General features: G+C 46.0%; 1 protein-coding gene across 4 annotated transcripts in view; it reads left to right on the top strand.

The window, feature by feature from the left end:
• The window catches only part of CSNK1A1 (casein kinase 1 alpha 1), a 32,015-nt gene extending 16,547 nt beyond the window's left edge, over positions 1 to 15,468 (top strand). For 2 of the 4 annotated variants that reach the window (XM_057382965.1, XM_057382968.1), the window contains 6 exons: positions 2,651 to 2,790; positions 5,956 to 6,034; positions 7,018 to 7,092; positions 8,377 to 8,483; positions 9,350 to 9,498; positions 14,408 to 15,468. In XM_057382965.1, coding sequence (XP_057238948.1) covers positions 2,651 to 2,790; positions 5,956 to 6,034; positions 7,018 to 7,092; positions 8,377 to 8,483; positions 9,350 to 9,498; positions 14,408 to 14,415 — 558 coding nt within the window. In that variant the 3' untranslated portion in view covers positions 14,416 to 15,468. Of the gene's footprint in view, positions 1 to 2,650; positions 2,791 to 5,955; positions 6,035 to 7,017; positions 7,093 to 8,376; positions 8,484 to 9,349; positions 9,504 to 14,407 lie in introns of those variants that run through there. The other 2 variants (XM_057382967.1, XM_057382966.1) reach the window with 2 other exon arrangements.
• Positions 15,469 to 23,015: the final 7,547 nt, after the last annotated feature.

Below are 23,015 nucleotides of genomic sequence, written 5' to 3'. Positions count from 1 at the left end.
TTTTTTCTGGAGAATGTAGACCTTGCAAAAGCACCTCTTATGTTGGCATTATTCAGACATACTTGGCAAACATGTAACATTACTAAGATGTTTCCCTGTGGCGCTTGTTTAAATTGTGGAATTATTTCTAAACTTTAATAGGGCTGAATGTACGTGCTTGATTTCAGGTGCAGGTTTTATTTTTGGTGTTTCCAACTCAAAAGGCAATCTCCTGAATGTGGTGAAGGATAGACCCTGGTGAAATAGCAGGGCTCCTGCTTGCCTTCCTGAAGGGTTCCTGCAGTTTCTATGGATGCACGTGGAGAAGTTCTGTTATTGTTTCACCCAGACTCCTCCCTGTGCAGTTTTTGTTCGAAATCACCCCAAATATGCAATGAAGACTTCAATAATTTCATCTGTTGTGCTTCAAAAATGAAATTACTCCAACAAGCTGTGTCTTGGAGAAGCAGGAGCTTASCTTGTAGTGTATAATGTATTTCTGACTTTTGAAAGAAGATGAATTGCAGAGAGAGGAAGACATTTGCCAGTTGGTAGCAGGACAGCTGGAAATTGCTGAATATRAATCACTGCTCAGGAGCTTGGCCATTGGTCCACAGCTTTCCACAACAGTCTCCATGGATTAAATCCCGGGCGGATTCCYGCTGTACACAACCTGACAGGCTTCTGTTGTCTGCTTCTGAAACTTTCTTATCAGAGGCACAGACTTTGATCTACTTCTCTCGTTTGCTCTTGGCAAAAATCGTGCCCTAMTTCTCCAGTTTCCTGCTGATAGTGCAACAAATAGAATGAAGGTGGTGTGAGGTTATCTGGGAATGTGTTCCTGAGGGCTGGCATTGGGACGTTCTGTGCTCATCCAAATTGGGCTGTGTCTCCCAGCTTCATTCTTCTCCAGGAGGGACTCACTCCTTTGCCTTCCACCCATGCACAGGGAAATACAGACTAATCCTATGCTAGAGAACAGAGTAAACTTCCCCAGGGAAGGTGCTGCTGTAAAATAATATCCAGTTACMAGTCTGTGTTGTGGACCTAATCAGAAAATAAGGGATTGCATTTGAGCTCAGGCTTTGCTTCTRGGAAAGCTGCAGCACAGTAATCACATAGAGCTTTATCCTGTCTGCTTTGGGATTCAACATCAAATATTTCCTGGCATATCAAGTGATTTCCTGRTAGCTGAGAATATATCCATGGTCTSYGAGTAACTACCTGTAGTGRCAGATCTGGTGGGTGCAACACAGCCAAGACCCACAGCATTTAAAAACTTGAGTTTATGTCTTYGCTCAGCATTTAAAAASTTGAGTTTATGTCTTYGCTCCCAATATTCTGGGCTTTCAGGGCGGCTTTCCCCAGAAGAGCAAATGCAGCACTGCTGTGCCTTGTGTTGGTGTATAAATCATGGCAAGACTTCAACCCTGCTTTTCTGCYCTGACGCCAGTAGTTTAAGAGGTTTTTGGTTTTGCATTTTTCTGTCTCGACTGCTGTAGTTGGTAAATCTTTTTGAATTAGAATTCTAAACCATAGCTACTGTGCTATTCAGAAATTTTCAGTATCTTGGATACTTCCATATTGAGCGAAGTTCACAGCACTTCCAGTGTGCCAGTGACCCCCCCCCCTCTTTTCAGCCTTGGATGTATTTTAATTTTCACTTTGCTTTTAGAGATGCAGCTTCAGTTCTGGATACAGCTTAAGGTGATACTGAGTTGGTTTTTACTGAGACTTTATCAAACTTTAAATGTCTTCTTTCCATCATGTTCTTCCCCCACTCGAGTTAGTTTTGCAGCATTGCTCAGTTGTATAGATTATAGTCTTTGATCCTGTAGCATTAATCCAGTGCTGGAATCAGGATTTGTAGCTTGAAGACTGAGTGCTAGAATTTGAAATGTTCCTTGTGTGCTTCTTTCTGCCTCAGCTTTTTTTACCTAGTCCTGAAATCTTGTCCGAGAAGGTGCAGCCTGGGTTACCCTTTGTAGGTGGGCTGGCTGGCAGCACACTGATTACCACACACTAATTACCACACTCAGATTGCTAAATCCCAAATCATTGGGCAAGCTTGGTTATTAGAAACCCAAACTGGATCCCATTCCTTGGCTTCAGCTTCCTGGCTGTGTTAAAACCAGTGAGTTTGCCACTGCCACAGTGTTCAGGGAACCTTAAAATAAGCCAAGAACAAGCTGTCTTGTTTGCTGTGGAAGGTTTTGGCCTTGTACTCTGCAGAACGGCCACTGTTCTTTGAGGCAGGAGGTTGCAGGATGTGCCTGATGAGCTTTAAGCTGCTTTTAGCTCTGTGTGTGTGACCTGCTCCAGTGCCAGTGGGGTTCGGGGTGTTCACACATCTTCCTCCCTCAGCTGTGCACTGCARTCATCAAACTACAATTATAATAGAGAATAGATGTAGACCTAAGCTACAGATGCTGAGGAGCATTATCTAATCTGTTCCAGGGGATTGAGAAAGGGCTAGAACTAATTCACCATTAAGTTTTTTACTGACTAGTTAAAGCTGGTTGCGCCTGTTACTGCACTGTTACTTTGCTTCTTTTACCTGTAGGCTGTTACATTGTCTGGGTGTCTTAAAACATAGCTAATGCCTAGTGAAAGAAGTTGGGAATTTTGGGGATTGGATAGGTATCTAACCTTTTYTTCATTTTTCTTAAAGTTATTCCTTATTGACTTTGGTTTGGCCAAAAAGTACCGGGACAACAGGACAAGGCAACACATACCATACAGAGAAGACAAAAATCTCACTGGCACAGCTCGATATGCCAGCATCAATGCACACCTTGGCATTGAGCAGAGGTGAGTGCAACATTCTGGAGGGTGTGGGGTGATCTTTGTAAACTTCTGAAGAGTCTGAACTCATTTGGTATGAGAAGTGTATCCATCCCTTTGCAAGTGTTCTTCCTTTTGGCTGCTTGTGCAAGGATTGGGGAAAACATCCAAGCACCTAATTTGCTTCTTGAAGAGACTGTGTGTCTTGCAGACATTGGGTGGATGTTCTGCATATTATTTTGGCTTTTTAAAGGCTAAGCCAGACTTTGATGTGGGACTGTCAGAAGCCCTTCACAAATAAAATGGTGCACTTGGTGATGTGTTGGTACCTGTTGGCACCACTGCTGACTGGCTGGAGAGGCCTTTCTGTAACCAGAAATGGTGTTCTAAAGCTGCTGTTTGTGTCCTATTTTCTCATTCTCTTCAAGTTAGTAAACTATTATTTCTCCTTCTGCCTGCAAGCAAGACTTAAAAATCTTCAGTCACACTGTATTTTAGTTTCTGTTGTAGTCATGTCTGTACGTATGTATATGTATATATTTTTATATGCTTGAGTGTTGCTTCATCAACATTTTATTGTGTTGATCAAAAGCATATTGTTCCTACAGAATCCTAGCATTGGTCCTGTGGAGACAGCACTTCAGACATAAAGTTTGGAAGTGTTGGGTACTCATGGGAGATGAAGGGATACCTCTCTTCTCTTCCTTACATCTGTGCCTGAATATTGTCATGTATAACTGCAGTAGTGTGGCTTTACCTCTCTTGGATAGTTAAAACTACCAGGAATGTCTGTGCCTCKGACCTTTGTTTTCATCAAGATGAGAATGACAAAATTTCTAATGGTCAACTTCAACAGAACACATAACCCACAAATGGTGCTTTATAATGCTCCATGATTCCTTTTTAACTTTAATTTCTTTAAGGTCCCTTAAGGGTGTTTTATTGTCTGTCAGTGTCATTATTTGAGCCAGCTTGGCATGTGGCTCAGGGAGGTAAATGACAGAGGTCATTTCTGAAATAAGTGCATTTCATAGATCCCAAACAGTTCTGATACAGGAATATCTGTGCTCACACCTGGGAGTGAGAGGGAGGGATCGATGAAGAATGTTGATTTTGAATTTACTTCAAAATTGGACACCATAAATTGAATTTAGTTGGATTTTACACCATATCTGCTGGTAATGGGAATTCTGTTATAATTAGAAATGTAGGTTGGTGCTTGCTAAAGGCTGCTAAACTGTCTAGGTCRCTGCCAGCAGTGAGGCAAAGAAGTAATGCATTCCTGTAATCAAGAGAAACCAGTTCTGGARCTTATGGTAGAGTATTTCAACCTCTAGTCCTGTACTTTTAACTGTTACCGAACATGTTTTCCTGTAGGTAATGATAGCTTTGCCCAAGGAGCTGTTTGCAATGTTACCCATTTTAATAATGGAGAGGATTGTTCTGTTTTCCAAATTCAGAAAACTGCTTTTATCAATAKATTCTCAAATGTAATGTACCCATTACACATTTACAGAACTAAATGTTTTCTACTACAAGATCATGACATTAAACATTAAAACARTCAACTGGAGGGGGAATGGAAACTCTTAATCCCTTTATTGCTTCTGAATTTATCTCTGCCTTCTCTGTGAAGAGAAAACACAGTTTTATGTCAGGGCCCTATACAGGTTCACAGAATGCTGTTGGTGATTAAAATCTGCAGTTCTAAATAGAATTAGCAAGTTTTGCAGGCTGGAATTTGTGGGCTCAGTATCATTTTTCATCCCTTTGTCTGTGGTTTCATGTTGCAGCTGAGATGATCTCAGAGGTAGCTGCTGCTGAGGGGAGGGAACCAATCCTCTCTTCCCTGGGCACGGCAGTGCTTTTCTGGCCTTGTGCTAAAAGCTTTAGGGAGCCAAGCTGATTTTCTCCTGGGATAGCTTTTCCTTTGTTTCCCCAAGGGTCAGAGAACTGGCACATGAGCTGAGGAGGAGCCAGGCTGTTCTGGTTATATTGGCTTGGCTGRAACACAAAACATCCCCAATTTCTTTCTTCTCGTACCAAGATCTGCAGATAGATCAGGTTACAGCTTGTTCCCACTTCTGGGGAGCTGTTTTGCCYTCTCCTTTGTGTGTAATCCTGTTTGCAATACCACTTTGAGCCTTTTGATGCCTTGTTGGGATAGTAGGTGTAGAGTCTGTCCTGCCACAYTTTAAATCCTTTTCTGGGTGGCAGAGGAGCAGCAAAACCCACCAGGCTGTCCTCATAAGGGAACTGGGAGAATAAAAAGAAGTTATTTTTCTGCCTGCTATTAAATAGATGCCAGCTGCAGAGGGGCAGTCAGRGGAAAAATCTGATTTTACCACAGCTGGGAAGAGGCAGCTTTGCCAAGAGGCAAAAAATTCCTGGAGTGRGTTTTCCACTTCAGTGAACTGTGCTGGTTGTGAACTGAGGAAAGCTATGAGCAAAGTGCAGTGGTGTTCATGTGGCCAGAGTGGGGATGTGGAACATGTGCAGGGCAGAAAACATTTGAAGCCTTTTGCGTGAGAGTTTCTGTGCAAGTTCTTGGTGAAATCTGTGGATGGATCACTTTGGAGTTCTCCAGCTGCCTTGGGACAGACTTTTGTGGGAAGAAAGCAGAGGGATCTCTCAGATTGATGCACCTTTAGRAATATTGCTGCCTTTAAAATCAGAGACAGCTCAGGGGGTTTTGACAGAAGGGAAGGAAGAAAGGAGCAGTGTCCTTTTGGTGCCAGATGGTCAGGATTGATCCCAGACTGAGCCAGGGTTCAGGGAAAAAATTTACTTACATGATGTTACAGCCTGATTGACCTCATTAACCTCATTSTCTCCTACAATGCATTCCACAGTTCCTACAGGAAAATCTTTAGTTKCTATCCAAGCTACTTAAGAAGGCAGGAAAAGACATTTAATATTTCTTTTTTTTTTTTTCCCATATTCCAGAGTTTTTGTTTCCCAAATCAGGGTAACTGCAGATGAAAACTTAGAACACACAGCACCTCTAGAGTATTCCTTGATTGAAAAAGGAACAGGATCTTTTCTATCTTAGGGTTCTCTTAGGGTTTATTTCTTCTTTTTTTTTTTTTTTTTTTTTTTTTTTTTTTATTTTTTTTTTTTGAATGCTTGCGCTATGGAATAAAGTATGAAATGCCAGAATTTGTAATTCTTTGTGTTCCTCCCTTCCTGCAGTCGTCGGGATGACATGGAGTCTCTAGGCTATGTATTGATGTACTTTAACAGAACCAGTCTTCCTTGGCAAGGATTAAAGGTAGGTTATGGTGCTTTTTTTCCCTCCCCCACCCTTTTAATATTTTTTTTTCATGTTTGGTATCATGCTTCTGCCTGCTAGGTGGGTTTATATAATGTTTAGCCTCAGATTTACAAAGCAGCTTTTCCCAAAGCTTGGTAGTTATAGTCTGTGGGTTCTGCCTCTTACGCAGCAGGCAAAGTGTGCATTGTTGGACTCTCTTAAAATTTATCCTAAACAATAGCTGACATCATCTTTGCCAGTTATTGTCTTGTTGCAGGCTGAGGCCCTTCTGGGAAATAGAAAATACCATTTTTAGTGGCTTTTTGAATTTCTGGAGAGAGCATGGAAATAATCTCTTGCCTGGCAAGTTTAGCCTCAGTGGTATCTTCAGTCCAGGTTATGGCACAAGTGAATAATTATTAACTGCAGCAGGCTTGCTCAGGATTCCCATGTATGGGAGCCAGCTCCCATACATGGCAGATATTTCTTATTTCACTTATTTAGACTCCAGGGATTGGTTTTCATGTTTTAATTGTTTTTCTTCCTCCGTGTGAGAGTTGTGCAATCCCACTGGTGTTGCAGCTGCACGTTTGTAAAAAGGCAGCAGCTTGTGGGACCCTGGAACTCTTCAGCTGCCAATGAATGTAAGGGCTGCTGAACCACCAGGCAGCCCTGAATGGGGMACTGAGTGGGAATTAATACAACTTTGGCAAATGTAGCTGCAAGTCTGGTGTGTTTAATGGACAAAAGCAGCAGCTAGAACTACACGAGCTGTGCCATGTGATGGAAGCATTAGACTGCGACAAATGGTATTAAACTGTGTCCAAATCTTAATACCAGATTGACCTTCATTCTCTTTGCAATAAGTGTGTGGGACTTGGAGATTTCACATAAAATACTTACGGTTGACCAAAGGATTTTTGTCATTTTTTTTTTGCTGCTGTCCTTGTTAATCCAGTGTTGCACAATATCTCTTATATTGTGACCTACATGTTCCACAGGCTGCAACAAAGAAGCAAAAGTATGAAAAGATTAGTGAAAAGAAAATGTCCACTCCTGTTGAGGTTTTGTGTAAGGTAAGAGTTTCCAAGTGATGTCATACTGTGAAGTGGAAATTCTTTCCTTGTTTGTTTTGTTGTTTGTTGTTTTTTTTCTAAATCAGAGCCAATATATTAAATAGACTCACATGGCATTTGCTGCTGAATAATACTGCTTTGGCAGGCACTGGGTGCCTCGTGTTTGGCCACCCAGCAAGACTGGGAATGTGTGTAACAGGGCAGCATTTGCTGCTGTTCCTTGGCAAAGTTCATGCCACCATCATTCAGCTCCTGCTGACTGTGGGCTGGGCGAGCTCAGAGCTCTCTTAGGTGAGGCGGTTCAGTTCGTCAGCTTTTACAGTGCAAGTTTTAAATGCAGAAGTAAATAAGTAACCAAGGTGGAGCTGGCATGCCCACGTCCACTTTCTGCCTCTTCAAGAGGGTTCATATTGTCTGCCCTAGCTCAGGTAGAGGCTGAAGTGGAATTGGATCTTTGTTTTTCCAACATTTTCTTTTGAGTCTTCAAATTCCGCTTGCACTGTGGCATCCAAGTGCTTCTTAACAAAGATCCTTGAGAATATAATGGGGGTTTTGCACCTCAGCAGCACCAAGGATTGCACTTTCTAGTCTGCACATCTCGGTCCCCAGTGTTCAGAGACTCATGGAATGGTTTGGGTTGGAAAGGATTTAAAATCAACCCGTTCCAAGGCCCTGCTCTGGGCAAGGATACCTTCCACTAGTCCAGCTTGCTCMGAGCTCCTTCCAGTCCTTGAACACTCCCAAGGATGTTACACTCTGTAATTTTTTACCTATTGCAGGTGGGCTTTGATACAGCGTTAAATGTATAAAAATGTAAAGCAGCAAATCTTTGAGGCTTTCAAAATTTAACTTTTCACACTTAAWACTGTTAAATGACCTTGTCTCTACTATGTTCAAGTAGATTACTAAGGAAACAAGAGTGAACCTCTTATTAGATAATTATCACTTATTTTAGAGACTTAGTTAATAAGAACAAGGTTTCATTAGGATGAACGAAATGTTTTATAAATGAGTTGTATGTTGAAGGTTTTGTTAGCAGAGAATTTCTGATTTCAAACCATGCATGAGGTAACAACTCTGGGGAAGGAATGTGTACCTGGGCTCTTGCTGATCAAACCCAGGTRCTGAAATACAGAATAAATTAACAACCAGGGGCAAAGTGGAATTAATTTACAAATCTTCAGCCAGCTTTYCTCTGCTGTTATAGACAGATGTACATCTTTTTGCCTTTGTTAGAAGGTTTTTGCTGCAAGCCATGGCTTGATTAACGCTGTTGRTTTACAGGGGTTCCCTGCAGAATTTGCCATGTATCTGAACTACTGTCGTGGCCTGCGCTTTGAAGAGGCACCAGATTACATGTATCTGAGGCAATTATTCCGTATTCTTTTCAGGTCAGTCTCCAAGTGGAAAAGTACAGAAACTTCTCAGGGTTCCAGTTGGGAACTGCTCTGTGGGACTGGCACTGCAGAGAGCAGCTCCRTGTGTGTGGTGTAGGGAGTTCTGCTGGGATTTTCTTTCATTTCAGAGCTTCAAAAGCTGTTWAAAGGACCTGAAAATTATTGTTCAATGTTAAACACAGAGGGAAAAAGTTCTCTTGTTTTTGCACTCTGTGATCTGACCAGAGGGTTGAGCCTGTGCTTCAGGTTCTTTTGCAAGTACCTTAAGAAACTGACCCCTTGGTAGAAACCTTTGAAGCTTTTTATGTTTGGAAATTGGTGATGGGCCCAGCAGTGGTTCCCAGGAGATAAATTTCAGTGGAGGAGAGTAGTGCTGCTTCATTGAGCTTGTTAGAGCAACTGGAACATRAATTCACCTTGTGCAGTGAGCAGCATCTGACAAAAGAAGGGCTGRTACTGATCTCTCGAGTCTCCCCCCAGGTTTCTGGAATCTAAAGCAATTCCTATTCAATAATGTACAATACTGCAGTCTCTCCTTGAAATGATATATTTATATATTTAAAAAAAAAGTTCAGAAGCTCAGTGCAGAGAGTGGGTGAGCTGGGCTGGGAGGAAGTGCTGCTTCCACAAGTGCAGACCTTTGCGTAAGCAGTGAGTAAATGCTGCAGTGAGTAAATGCTGCTGGCCAGTATTTGGGCTTGCTGCAAGAATCCCTTTAAGTTAGTAACACTTAGCATTTCTATACCATTCATAATCTCTAAAGCAGCTTACCAAAGGAGCTATCCCCTAGTTCTGGGATTTCAGGCAGGGCTTGGTGTTRGCTCGGATGTGTTACAGCAGAATATTTCCCTCTGTTGCAGGACCTTGAACCACCAGTATGACTACACATTCGACTGGACAATGTTAAAGCAGAAAGCAGCACAGCAGGCAGCCTCTTCCAGTGGGCAGGGGCAGCAGGCCCAAACCCCCACAGGCAAGCAAACTGACAAATCCAAGAGTAACATGAAAGGTTAGTAGCCAAGAACCAAGTGACGTTACAGGAAAAACAAAAATTACACTAATTTGGACAACGGCGGCAATTCAAGTGTTAGATCAAGGAGGTGGTTTAAAAACTACATTTGGCTCWTAAATTCAAAAGCAAAACCAAAAGACGTCCTTGGAGAATTTGACTACTAACTTTATACCAAAATGTCCTTGTTATTCATATCATTTCTTCTGGGGATGTTGGGTCATTTTTAACCACTGCATCTTTTGCTCCCGCATTAACCACTTTCCAAAAACAAGAAACTGACTTGGTGTTGGGAATGTGACATTTTTATTTATTTTGATTTATATATATACATATATACATCCTTATATATGTATAAATATATAATGCAATCCAAAATCCTAGACCTAACACTTCTTAAGGGATAATTCTCATGGACCAGGCAAGGATCTAGAGACTTTGGGTTCTGCTCTGTTGCAGCTGGTACAATGCTGTGGGTTTGCTTCTGTTCTGTATGCCTCAAACACTGGGAACAGAAAATTGTGAATGYTCTGGCTTCCTCCAGTGGGTTTACATTGAGACATTTGGTCCAGAGTTCAAGGAGGGGACCARTGAGCTCAAAATGCTTTGTCTAAATCAAGCAGTAACCCCAAACTGCTGTGGACTGCCAACTCACAATTTTCTGAAGTATCTGGGTGCTCTGGGGTGGGGCTTCGGGTTTCCTGATGATTTTTTGATGTTTCTAGGTTATGGTTTCAAAGGGAAATGTTGTGACATGTTCAAATGAATTGTGTAATAACTGAAAACTGAGTTTGGAAAAGACACATAATTTTTTTTACATGGTCTAGAAGCTTTTAAAATACTTTTTKTTTTGTGATGTAAATGTGCTGGTGYRARTCTGGTAAGTCCCTAGGATGAAACTGTCACATCTGTGCCAGTCTTGCCATGAAACCAATTCCTCAAGCTGAGCTGKGCATAAAATTGAAGCGAATGTGATTGTGTGACTGAGAATAGAGAAGCAAGGTTTAAATTCTGTACTGAGGCATTGCTGCTCTTCAGTAGCTCTTGTCTGTCATTTTTATATGTATAAAATTATATGCTTGGCTACCGTGACAATCCTGGACATCAAAGAAATGCAGAAGTGTTTACAATAAATGTAACAAACATTGTTCTTCATGTATTGTGGCAGCATTCAAACCTTACCAGGTGTCTTTAGTGAAAATAGCTATCAAAAACCACATTTCATGCAGAACAAATGAAGTAGTAAAATACCTGCTGCTTTTCCCAGGATTTAAGGGGTTTCTTGAAAAAAAGAAAAATTCATAGATGCCATTCAGTGTCAGATTTTGGCATAAAGAGTGCAGCTTGTGAGGCTGTAAACCAGTTCCTTCAGCTGCAGCACCAGTAGCAGACTGGGTGATTAAGCACCTGGGCTTGGACTGCTTCCTGAAATAGAGAAACTCTGACTGAAGTTCAGAACCCAGCCCAATTTGGGGTGTGGAGAGATTCTTCTCTGTTAGAGCAGAAGAGAATTTGAGCAAAAATGCACATTCTTCACAACTGCTCATGCTCAAAGTGAAGGCTTTGCAGGAGGTGATGATCCAAAAGTGGAACCTGCCCTGAAAATCAAGTTGGAGCTAGTGAAGCACAGTTTTGCTGAAGTGTTCTGAGGTTTAATGTGCTRCTCTCCTGGCTCAGACAGTTTCTGACCAAGTGCTGTGTGTAAAGAAAGAAAAGGTCATTAAAATGATTATCTACCTGCACTTTGAAGGGATGCTTCAGTCCCAGAGAGCAGAGCTGGGCTCACTGACAGGCACGAGGAGCARGGAAGCTTTGCCATGGAGCCTTAGACCATTTCTGTTTCCTGCTGGACAGGATTCCTTATTACCCTGTCCTTCAGGAGAGACCCATTGCTGYAGCTAAGGTGAAATTCCTGGGGTTTTAACACAATTTGAGTGGCTTTTTTGGGGAATGACTCTCGTTTTCCCTCCCCATCACCAAGAAAGGCTTGTGACCTTTGGATTGATCAAGCTGTAATGTCAGCAGAGCATTAAAGCAGTGCTTGGCAAACATCTGAAGACTTCAGAGGCTTCATCTCATCATCAGAGTAAAGGTTTCCAGATTTCTAAGATCCTACATGTCTTTTTGTGGGGAGTTTTGCCTATTAATGAATATTTTTTTGAACCCAGCTAAGCTTGAGGAAGCTGTGTAGCTTGGATGCTCTGTCTCACTGGAGATAATGGTTATTTTTTCTGGAGTTCAGGTAAATTCTTTCGTAGGTGTTGTAGCAAAGCCTGTGTGGAAGTGGCTYAAAAGGTTTTGTGGTATCAAATGTTACCCCTTTGGTGACCATATCCATTCAACAAGAGTCCTGCTGGTAGCAATGTCCAGGTGCATTTATTTAGGAACTGCTCTTGAAGATGTGCATCTGGGCAGGATGATGCAGAGAAGCACAGCCTTAGACTGTCCATTGTGCTCATTAACAGATATTCCTGACTTCCCTAACTCAGATCCATGTTAAACTATATCACTGAATCCTGAAGTTTATTCCGGCTAAATATTCTGCTTAGTTCCWGAATAACCTGTTCTGTCGACAGCCTTTTTTCTCTTCATTTTTTTTTTCCCTGCCCCTCTCTGGAACTCTGTGCARTGTCTTTTGTAACAGCCAGATCAGCTGGTTTGGAACTTGGGAGAGGTGAACTGTTCCAACAGACAGAGCTCTGCTGACTCTGGGAAGTTGGGCTGGCTCTCTTTTGCCAGTGCAGCAATTGCTCAGGTGTGATTTGTAACTGTGCTTACACTCAGCTTCTCTCAGTCATAAAAGTGACTCARGCAGTCAATCTGCAGGATAAAGTCTATCAGTTCCATTTGGGAGAGGTGTTTTTAATTCCTGGCAGTGGAGAGTTCGGGGAGGCTGTCAGCAGCCCCATTAAAATTCRCTGGACGCCTGTGGTGGTGGCAGATTTCTCAGAACAGATGAGACTTCTCTACTGCTTGAGAATTAGAATTATTGACAACTAAATACTCCTCAGTGCTTGTCTAGAGAATAGATAAAGTCTGAGCATTTCCAGTTGAGGAGATTTTTAGAGTGTGATAGTACCAGTTGCTGCTCCCCCATCAATCACATCTGCAGCCATGGTAATARTAAAGCATCATCCCTCACGTAGCACAGAGATTTTCAGAGATTTGGGTAACRCCTCAAGAGGGACAAGGAATGATGATTTGGCTGTGTATGGAGTGAAGATCTGTGGAGGACACGCCACCATAAACTCTTGAGCACGTTCCTCATACCAGCCATGCTCTGTSTGCTCCACAAGTGTCTCTGTCTCCTTGGAAGCTGTTTCTTAACAGGACTCCCAGGGGTTGTTTTGTGTAAAATCCAGTTCCCTGTTGCTCTCTGTAGCTGTGGATGAACATTCTCCTGCCCACATCACCTTGGGTTTGAGGTGTTCTAACAAACAGCAGCAGATCATTTGTTGGGCTGTCCTTTGTCCTCAGGTTCAGCTCCCATTTCTTGTGAAATGTTCAGGCTTCTGAAGCAATGAGTKGATCTATTTCTTTCCAGACTCTCCTTTGTTGACTTTGTTTTGGCTGCTTTGATGGAGAAAGTGGTTCAGATGATGAATCAGTGTTCTCTGCTGAACACRCTGAATGGAAAAACAGCATAACTTTGGTTGTGTGCATCAAGCAGGGATTAGGGAACTCARGAATCACTGGACTTTCTGTGGGAATTTGCACTCAAGTGGGAATGGCTYGATTCTGGTGCAGGATTATTTTTAATATGACTGGTGCTGGATAAAGAGAACTGTTCTGCAGTACATTAAGATTGGCTTTGAACAAAGTTATTGAACCTCTTTGAAATTACCCTCAGCCAGTTCTGGGAGAGTTAAAACTTTCCTGGGTGCACTCCAGACACATTTTTGGATAGAATGTCAGGCTAGTAAGGCTTGTTTGCACTTGCTTCTCTCTGGATGACAGCACAAGCTATAGCTGAGGTCAGCTCTGTCTGCGTTTCACTGTGAAGAGATTTCTGTTGCAAAAACTCAGAGCTGTTGCTCTGCTGAATTCCCCCATGGGCAGAACCATCCTGTCTGGAGGGCATCCAGAACGGAAACTCGCTTGGCAAAGTGATCTTTGGTTGAGGCTCCTGTTACCYCTGTAGAGCACAGCCCTGCCACCTGAGACACCAGAGAGGGGCACCAGGAGAGGACTGGCATAGCCTGCAGTAACTGGTTCTTGGAGATTTGTGTGTGTTCTTTGCTCTCCCGATCCCCCAATGTCATTTGGAATACTGAACATGAAAAGAACTGCTGTCTGTGCGTCACCTCCCCTGGCACACCAGTCAGCACTTGTCCTTGTAGAGACAGAGCTCTGCTGCTTCCCAARTCACTGTCACAGGTTTTGCCTTCTGTCCTGGCTGCCCAGAAGGTGCTCCTGTGGCTTTGTGGTGGCCCCAGTTACTGGAAGGTGAGTTATCCCCTGCCTTGCCTCTGTCCGTGTGACACTGCCGTACTGCGTCTCTGGAGAGCACCCTGCAGTCAGATGACAGCTTGACATTCAGGGATATAAACATGAGCCACTGCAGACAAGTAGAAAACAATCCTATGAAATTACATCCTGTTTCCTAGTGGCAATAACACAGCTTGTTTTCAAACTGTTGGGCTGAATTCCTGCTGGAGGAATGTGGCATCCAGCTGGTGCATTAAGCCTGTTTTCCAGTGCAGCACTAGGTGTGAGTGAGAGGTGTGTGAGCTCCAGAACTGTGGCAAATGCCGGTTACCTTTGGAAACGGACACCAGGAACTCTGCAATTCCCMGCTGGAGCAGCATTTTCCCCTTTGAATGACCATAACTGCTGTTTAATTCTCCTGTGAAGGCTGTTGCTCGTTTCCATCCCGTATCAGTAAGTTGCCCTTGTGTTTATCTTGCAGGTTTCTGAGCATGACGAGGATGGGACAAAGCAGAGCAGATCGGAGCAGGACTTGTCACTCCCCAAATCCTAGAAATTTTAGTTCATACACTTGCCAGTGGCTGTGGGCAACCATTTCCTTGGTGTAAAGAACTTAATATCAGTATAAACTGGCTCTGGGCAGTGTCAGTGATGCTGCACTTYGAGTTGTAGCAGCTGTAATTGTGAATATTACTGAGATAGTGAAACATGGTGTCCAGTTTTCTATTGCATTTTTTTCAAGTGGAAAAGTTGACTAATGGTTGACACACAAGTGGAGAAAATTGTGCATATGCCAATTTTTGTTACCTTTTTACTTTGAACTACACTGCTTATGAGATCTCATTGTTTTGGAAGAATGGCATGAACAGTCTTCGGCAACAGTTGTGATAATTGTAAATGCTCACAATTGTGCACTCCTTTCTGGTTATTCCTCCCTGGGTTTTGAAAGTTGTACACTTAAAACATTCTTAAAGTTGTTGGCTTCTATGTGCAACATACCAAGCCAGCTGACATGGTAGTAACCAAAGATTCCAGTTTTTAAGCATATGAAAGACTCTGCCTGCTTACCTGTGCTAGAAATAACAGCATCTAAAGTGAAGACTTAAGAGAAACTTAGCGACTACTAGATAATCTTTAGGACTCTGCATTAACTCTATAATGTTCTTGGTATAAAAGGAAAAACAGCATATTTGTCACGAAATTTAGTTAACATCTTACAACTGAACCTGTATGTAAGTTGCTTAGATAAATGTAATCACTGTAAACATCTATATGATCTGGGATTTTGTTTTTATTTTGAAGCGGGAGCTTTTTTGTTTACAAGTTCATTAAAAACTAAAAACTGTTTCTGTAAGGAAATGAGATTTTTTTAATTTGCCTTGTTAATTCAGTTTAAGAAATTTACATTACCCTGGTTTTGAACCAAGTTTTAAGGCCATTTGTTAAGCAAAAGAAGTCATATTTCTTTCTAAATCATTTTAGATTTAGTGTTGTAACTCTTCCTCATTTTGTTTTTAAATAAATTTTGTATTTTTTCCTTGAGGGGGAAGGGGCAGTCTTGCATTTTTATAACCTGTTGTTTGAGACCAGCCCTCTATAATAAGATCGGAATTTTTTTAAAATGAAATGGCATCTTTTGCAGACCYGGGATTGGCAGCCTCCAAGCATTGCCATGTCCTGCCTCGGCTGGACTGACTTGYGATTGCTGCTTTGGAGAAAAAATTGAAATGGTTTGAAAAAAAAAAAAAAAATTGGATGGTTTTAAACCAAGGCATTTTCTTTCAAGTTCTTGTGAAGTGGATATGACCAGATTTCCTCTTGTTCTTGGGGGCAGCCTCGCACCATGCAGAGTTCACATTGGTTACTGCCCCAGGCTGTCTTCCTTCTCACTCCTATTCTAGCCCAGCTGAAAGAAAGAAATACTTTTATTGCTGGTAATTCTTTAACAGTGTAATTTATTCCTTTATAGCATGTCAGAATAAATTAAAAAAAATGTCTGAAAATGCTGCCAGATGCCTATTGTGTAAATGTTGTTTGTATGTTTGCTTTTTAGACGGTTTTCATGCATGGAGCAGMGTTCCTGCTCGCAGTTCATCTTTTTTACTGTTGGAAAAGGTCTTTCTTTCCTTTTGAAAACAGTTTCTTCAGAAGCGTAAGACACTGTGCACTTGTGGAATGGTGATGTGGATCAAGGCTCCCCTGCCCTCTGGCCAAGAAGGATCTGCCTTGAGATGTTACACTTTAGGTGGAGAACGCYGTGTGCTCATAAACACTGGGGTAGATAATCCGAGAGTGTAGGGAGGCAGAGAGGCTGCTGGCTTCAGAGATAACAGTGCCCACTTGGCAAATCCTGAGGCACAGCAGCTTCCTGCAGGGTGGAAGAAAAAATGGAGCTGGTTCTCCTGGCCAGGATGGGCTCCCAAACTCCCCAAGTGTTGTCCCATCCAAATAAGGATGGTTTTCAAGCAGTGCCTCCTCTGAAAACCAGTCTGTTCCTAAGAGCTGGTATCTRGAGCACTGTGTGGTGTCCTTATCCATGATTTCTGCTGTCTAGGCAACGTGTCTGACAACACACATTGGCAGGAGGGGAAGAAGCATCAATGAAATGCCTTCTTGGCAGCTGTTCTTGGAGAGGCTGCTCGGAATCGTTGTGGTATCACTTTTCCTGCTTTGACATGAGATACACACTGAAAAGTTGGAGGAAATCATTTGGTTTCAGGAGAATAAATTGTTTTCTCTGTCCATGAAATTTGCTCATGACTTTGAGGGGGGTTTAGAAACAAAACTGTTCTGTAAGAAAGAGTAAATACATTCRGGGTGTCACAATGCTTTGGTTTGTAGTTTTGGGAGCTGCAGGTGCTGTGGAGGAGCTTGGAGCCCAGTCAGCCTTGCAGATGTGTGYGAWTAGAATTTATTTTTGCACAGGAGTRTGGGCCAAATRCTCTGTGGCCATGGCCTGTGYCAGATGTGCTGGCCAGGGATGAGATGCCCACCTTAAAGAGACCCTTGTGGCACCAAACACCCGCTTTTGCTGTGTGTTCTTGGTTTGTAACAGACTAAAACGTGAAAGATTTAAACCCTGTGGATCCTGACTGCTGCTTGCAGCTCTGCRAAGGTTCTGTGTTGATTCACCTGCAAAGTCCAAAGTTCTGCAAGCAGTCCCAGGCCCTTGACAAGGAATCATCATTTGAAYAAGAGGCTGTAAAGCTCAAGATCTCCAGCCTCGTGCTCCTTGGAAAGTGCCAGAATTCGGGTAATGAGCTGTGACAAYAGCTCCTTAGTCACCTCACTAAGCTGCGTCCAGGGTTTCAAAGCAATTTATTTATTAACCTCCTTATACCGACTCTGAGAGGCTTCCTAAGGCCACCTTTTAAAGGAGTGCTTAATTGGGAGCACGGAGTGCTCATGTGCACAGTGCTGCTTCATTATTTTTAACCTATTTAAGCCATTCCTTGTTAGAAGCAGTTGAGAGCCTTTTTCTCCCATAAAGGCTCTGCAAAGAGACAACTCTGGCTCTCAGTTATTACSAACGTCACTCCTTGGCTGCTCCTGTGTGTGGTGTTGGTAACAAGTGACAAACACAACCCCTGGCTGTGTTAAAAACACTTGATGTGTCTCTGGTAGGTCTGGAGCCTGTCCAGCATGTGTCACACGATTTTTTTTTTCTGATTTCTCTTCAGTTCTGTCTTTGTAGGGGTTGTTTTTCAAGCTCAAGTGTCGACTCAGTTGCAGTGTTGTGCCTGTTCTCTCTTGGCTTTTTCAGGTGTTTCTTTGTTGGGAGCTTGCCCATGCTTTGTGCTGTGGTTTTCGTGAACTGAAGTGTTTCAGTCCAGCTCCACTGCTCTGACCGGGAGCTTGGGCTGGATGYCTCCCTTCAGTCCCTCCCATCTGGAATTTTTCTGCCATCCCATGTTGGCTTTTTGCGCAAGGCTTTAATTTCTCTTGACAGCGTTCTCCAATTTAGAAGATTTGTTGCTTAGCCAGCTCCTTCAGCCCCATCTGCTCCTGCCTTAATTGCAGTGAAATCATCATGATTTCATATCAGCTTGATGTCATAGAACACGTTGGTGAGCACGGCAGGCTCCAGACAAAAAGGAAAAGTGGCCTGGGAGGAAGAGCTGTCTGAGCCTCTGGAAAGATGACACACAGGAAATGCYCTCCCTCCTAATAGGGCCTGAGTGGAAGGACTGCGTCCGTGGCCTGGTCTAATGTGGAAATGGCTCTTTAATGTGATCCTCGTTAGCCAGRGCTCGGCAGGAAAGGGGGAGGGTGGGACCAGGGCTGTCTGTGAGGAATTGAGATTGACTCTCGTGTTGTATTAATGAACCCTTCCAAACACYCCCAGGACTGGCCCTGTGTTTAAAGGGACCAAGCAGGCTCAGCTGCTTTGCAAAGCTCAGTCCTAAAGGTGTGAAATCCATTACATGAAGATGCTAATGTGACTTTTTACACTGTGTGAGATGTTCTTCCATCTGACTGGCGGTAGTGCTGGAGTTTGGTAGCTGGAAGTCGGGAGGAGCCAGGGAATATTCTCACACCAGACTCAGATTGGGTTTCCAAGTATTTGTGCTCATAAATAACTGAAGGTTGATGTAGCTCCTCTCTCTGAGAAGAGCTTGGGGTTTTGCTATCAAGGATTGCTGCTGGAAGTGCCTGAGCACACTGAGCCCTCCCTGTTCTGCCTTCCCTCCCCGGGAGCCTTTTGTTCCTGTTGATAATRTGGGTTGTTTTTTGTAAACACAGCTGATTAACTGCATTTCTTCCCCCCTCTGAGTCTTCAGGAAGGCATCGATGTGCCTGGCTGRAGCAGGAGCTGTGTGTACCCTGTTTGTGTCCCAGGAGCTCCAAGGCTCCTGCTGCTCCCTGTTCCCACCCTTGCAGTAACACCGAGCCTGGAGCTGCTTTGCAGTTTGCAGACTTTGAACTTTTTCTGAATGGAGGCAATTTGAGCCGGTCGGGAGGCCTTGAAGGAGTGTACATGTTGTCCTACAGGGTGGACTGGCTTGTGAGCTTCCCTGCTGCACTCAGGGCCCCTGTGTGCATGACAAAACCAGCCCTTCACTTTACAGCCCGGCACTGCCCAGGGCTGCTGCCTGACTCGGCACAATCCTGSGCCTGGCACAGGTGGGGCTGGGGAAACTTGTGTGACTCAGCTTTGTGGGAGCTCTGAGCCACCAGACTGGGGCCACGAGGAGCAAATCCTCCCTGTCCCTTCCTCATAGCTCAGGTGAGTCTCTTGTGTGTTGCTGTGGCACGTTCTGATGCCAAAGCAGTGCCTTGGGACTTCCCAGCTGAGACCATCCTGTGTTTAACTGGGGATCTCCTGGCCTGGGCTTGCCTTTGATGTGTCTGACTCCCCTGAGCCGCTGCCCTTCCTTCTCCCGGGTTTTGTGTGCCCCTCTGCTCAACCCAGTGATGAATTAACGATCCTTGAGCCCATCTCTGGGTGACTGCAAGGCTATTTCACAAATCCCGCTGTCTCCAAGTGGGCACAGTGGAATCCAGGACCAGCTTGGGGCTTGCAGCTGCCTCTGGTGTTGAGCAGCTCAACCCACGCTGAGTGACCTCTGCTGATGGCATCTGCCACATCCTCATCTGCTGATGGCATCTGCCACATCCTCATCTGCTGGGGGCTGTGGATTTGCCCAGATGGGGCACAGAGGAGCAGGGAGAGTTCTGCTGTAGCAGTGGGGGAGGAGAGCTGAGAGGTGAAGCTTGAAACTGGTGCAAGGCCTTTGAGCTGAGAAAAATCACTTAGGCAGCAAATAGAATCATTCTCATGTGCCGACAGCTTCCCCCCGGCACAGCCCTGCCTCATGCTGAGCTCTGCCTTTCTCCTCCTCCTCCTCCTCCTCCTCCTCCCTGGCTGGTGTTGGGCCAGCGCTGTTTGTGCCACTGGGTCAGGGTCACCTGGGGAGCAGAGCATGTGAACAGCTCCGGGAGAGTGGCCATGGTGGGCACTGTCAGTGGGGGTCTCGGTGCTCCTTCAGTGCCACTCAGCCCTCGGGGAGCTCCCTTCGTGCACTGCTGGAACAGCAGATACAGCCAGAAATCCCTGCTGGGCATCCGGGAAGCGCCTGCTTTCCTTGCCAAGCTTCCTTTCTTTGGGGAGGACAGGTAAGGAACCCAGCTGTGATCATCCTTTCTGTCCCAGGCCCCCTCTCTTTAGGGAGGAAAGGTGAGGAATGTGGCTGTGGCCATCTTTTCTGTCCCAAGCCCCTTTTTTGGGGGGGGAAAGGTGAGGAACATGGCTGTGGCCATCCTTTCTGTCCCAAGCCCCCTCTTTTTAGGAAGGAAAGGTGAGGAACGTGGCTGTGGCCATAGTTTCTGTCCCAAGCCCTCTCTCTTTAGGGAGGAAAGGGGAGGAACAGGCTCTGGCCACCCTTCCCTTCCCATGCCCCCTCTCTTTGGGGTGGAAGGGTGAGGAATCGGCTGTGCCCATTGCTCCCTTGGGCTGCTGGCATTCCTGGGATGTGTTTGTGCTGTGCTGGCAGTGCCCAGGGAGCTGGGGAGGGTTCCCAACCCCTGYCAGGGCTGCACCCCTGGCGTGGGAAGGTGGAGCTGTGCTGACGCCGTTCCCAGCCCCGGCCTGAAGCTGCTCACAAATCCCATAAACTGATTACGGGTGTTAAGTCCCTGCTCAGTGACCTTTCTCCCTCTCACTGACAGCTTTTAACATGGTGCCTGCTGCCCTCCCCGAGCTGCTGGCGGGGGTTTGGGGGCAGCAGGGTGGGTGTGARCGGGCATGGGCTCTCCCTGGCAGTGTGATGCTGATTGCAAGTGTATTCTTTTCACTTCTCGACATGCRAACAGCTCGTGGGCTCCTCTGCTGAGGAGAGAGGGATGGAGAAAGGCCCTGGCTCTGCTGTGTGTGGGGCACAGTGGGACTGTCACCCCAGTGCTGGCAGGTGATGGCAGAGGAAGGCAGTGCTGGAGCAATCGTGCTGCCCTAAATAACTGCCCAGCTGCTGGTGTTTGTTAGCGGGGCCCCACTGGGGGCTGGCAGGAATGGGAGGTACTCCCGGATCGGTGTCGCAAGGGGAGCGCTGTGGGATGGCAAGGAATCCCAAATGCCAGGAGACACTTTCCAGGAAAGAAGTGTTTGTGCCCAAATCCCATTTCTTGAAGGTCAGGGCAGCCTCTGGCTCTTTGCTTTTATTTTTGCAGTGGTAGCTGAGAGCTGGGGCTGATCCCAGCATTTGTGGGAGCTGAGGCTGACACAGCCCCACAGCAGCACTGCCACAGCTGCCCTGGAGCTTGCTCTGGTCACTGCAGGGTGGGCACTGCCCTGGTCACTGCAGAGTGGGCACTGCCCTGGTCACTGCAGGGTGTGCTCTGGTCACTGCAGGGTGTGCTCTGGTCACTGCAGGGTGTGCTCTGGTCACTGCAGGGTGGGCACTGCCCTGGTCACAGCAGAGTGGGCACTGCCCTGGTCACTGCAGTGGGCTCACAAGCACTGGCAAAGCTCAGTCCCACCCACACCCTGCTCCCCCTGCCCCGCCTGGGTCCTCACCTTGCTGTGGGGGAGCAGCAGGGAGCACCCCTRGGTGGGGACAGCTGCTGTGGGGGTGGCACTGGGGCTGGTGACAGCTCTGTCTGCTCCCAGGGCAGTGGGAAAGCTGAGGTTATCCCATCTTTGAACCTGCACCTCTGGGAAAATCCCTGATTGTGCCAAACACCACCGTGGCTGATCCTGGGTGAACACAAAGCACCCTGAGGTGTCACCCCTGGGCCTGTGACAGCCCATGGAGGGTGCCCCAAGTGGGACAGTTGCTGGGGATCTGTCCTAACTTTTTTCCCCTCAATAAAAAGGTTTTGAGCTGTGCTTTGAGTGCAGAGCAGGGTTTGGAGGGGCAGCTGTGCCAGGAGAGATTCAACAGCTCCTGGAGGAGCCAGGAGAGATCTGGCAGTGTGGGCAGAGCGTGGCACAGCCAGGTCAGGGCTTGCATCCTCCTGGAGTGGGCCAGGTGAGCTGAGAACCTGCCTGGACAACCTGTGGCTGCAATTTGAGTGCAGACAAAGCGCCTGTGGTGCCCTGCACGTCCTTTTAAGGTGAACTACTGCACTTATTTCACATCTGCTGGGCAGCACAGCTCAGCCTGGCTGTTCTCTCCAACCCACCCACCCYATTCCGGGCTCTGAACCGCTCAGCTCCAGAGGGGAAAAGCTGCTCCATCCTTGGAGGAGCGTGATAAATTGGTGCTGTCCGCCCGAGCTGTGCCCCATGGCTCGGAGGTGCCGCTGGTGGGAGGCTGAGCGCTGCGGGAAGCGCTGTGGATGCACTTTTGGCTCTCTGAGGTGTGAGCGCCGCCCCAGCCCCTTCCTGCAGAGCCACTCCAGGTGCGGTGGCAGCTCCTGCCGGGCTCGGGCGGCTTTCCCAGGAGGAAAGGCAGCGGGAGGAGAGGCTGCCAGCCCCAGGAGGCAGAGCTTGGGCAGGCACAAACGCCTCTGACTCGCATGTCCTGTCAGATAAGCGCTTCTGCTCTCAACCCGCTCCCCGACCAACGCCTTCTTTTCAAAGCTGCCATGGAGCTGAGGCCCCGCTGCTGCTGTCAGCAGGATTCCAGCAGGAAAACACGGGCTCTGCGCCCTGGGGACCGTCCCCTCCTTGGCATTGAGAGCACCCAGACACTGCTGGGCCACCCTGAGCCCCTCTGCTGCCCCTCCACCTGGAGCCCTGTGACAGGGAATTTCACCTGGCTGTGGCAGGGAATGTCCCCTGGCTGTGGCGGTGAATGTCCCCTGGCTGTGGCAGTGAATGTCCCGTGGCTGTGGCAGGGATTGTCCCCTGGCTGTGGCAGTGAATGTCCCCTGGCTGTGGCAGGGAATGTCACCTGGCTGTGGCAGTGAATGTCCCCTGGCTATGGCAGGGAATGTCACCTGCTATGGCAGTGAATGTCCCCTGGCTCTGGCAGGGAATGTCCCCTTTGCTGGGCTCAGCAAGGAAAGTGCACCATGAGGCTCTTCCCAGACTGGGCTTCTCTTCACCAGCACTAAAAACTTTGAGGGCAGTTCTCAAAATGCTCTGAACTGGCTTCTGTGTCCCGAGCGGCTCTGGAGCGCCGGGCTCGGGCTGTTTTGTGCCCCCC

The sequence above is a fragment of the Malurus melanocephalus genome, unplaced genomic scaffold (assembly GCF_030028575.1).
Source record: "Malurus melanocephalus ecotype Western Australia unplaced genomic scaffold, MMel_1.1 scaffold_594, whole genome shotgun sequence".
Classification (NCBI taxonomy): Eukaryota; Metazoa; Chordata; class Aves; order Passeriformes; family Maluridae; genus Malurus; species Malurus melanocephalus.
The sequence above is the reverse complement of the archived record's forward strand: the minus strand, read 5'-3'. Positions and strand labels throughout refer to the sequence as shown.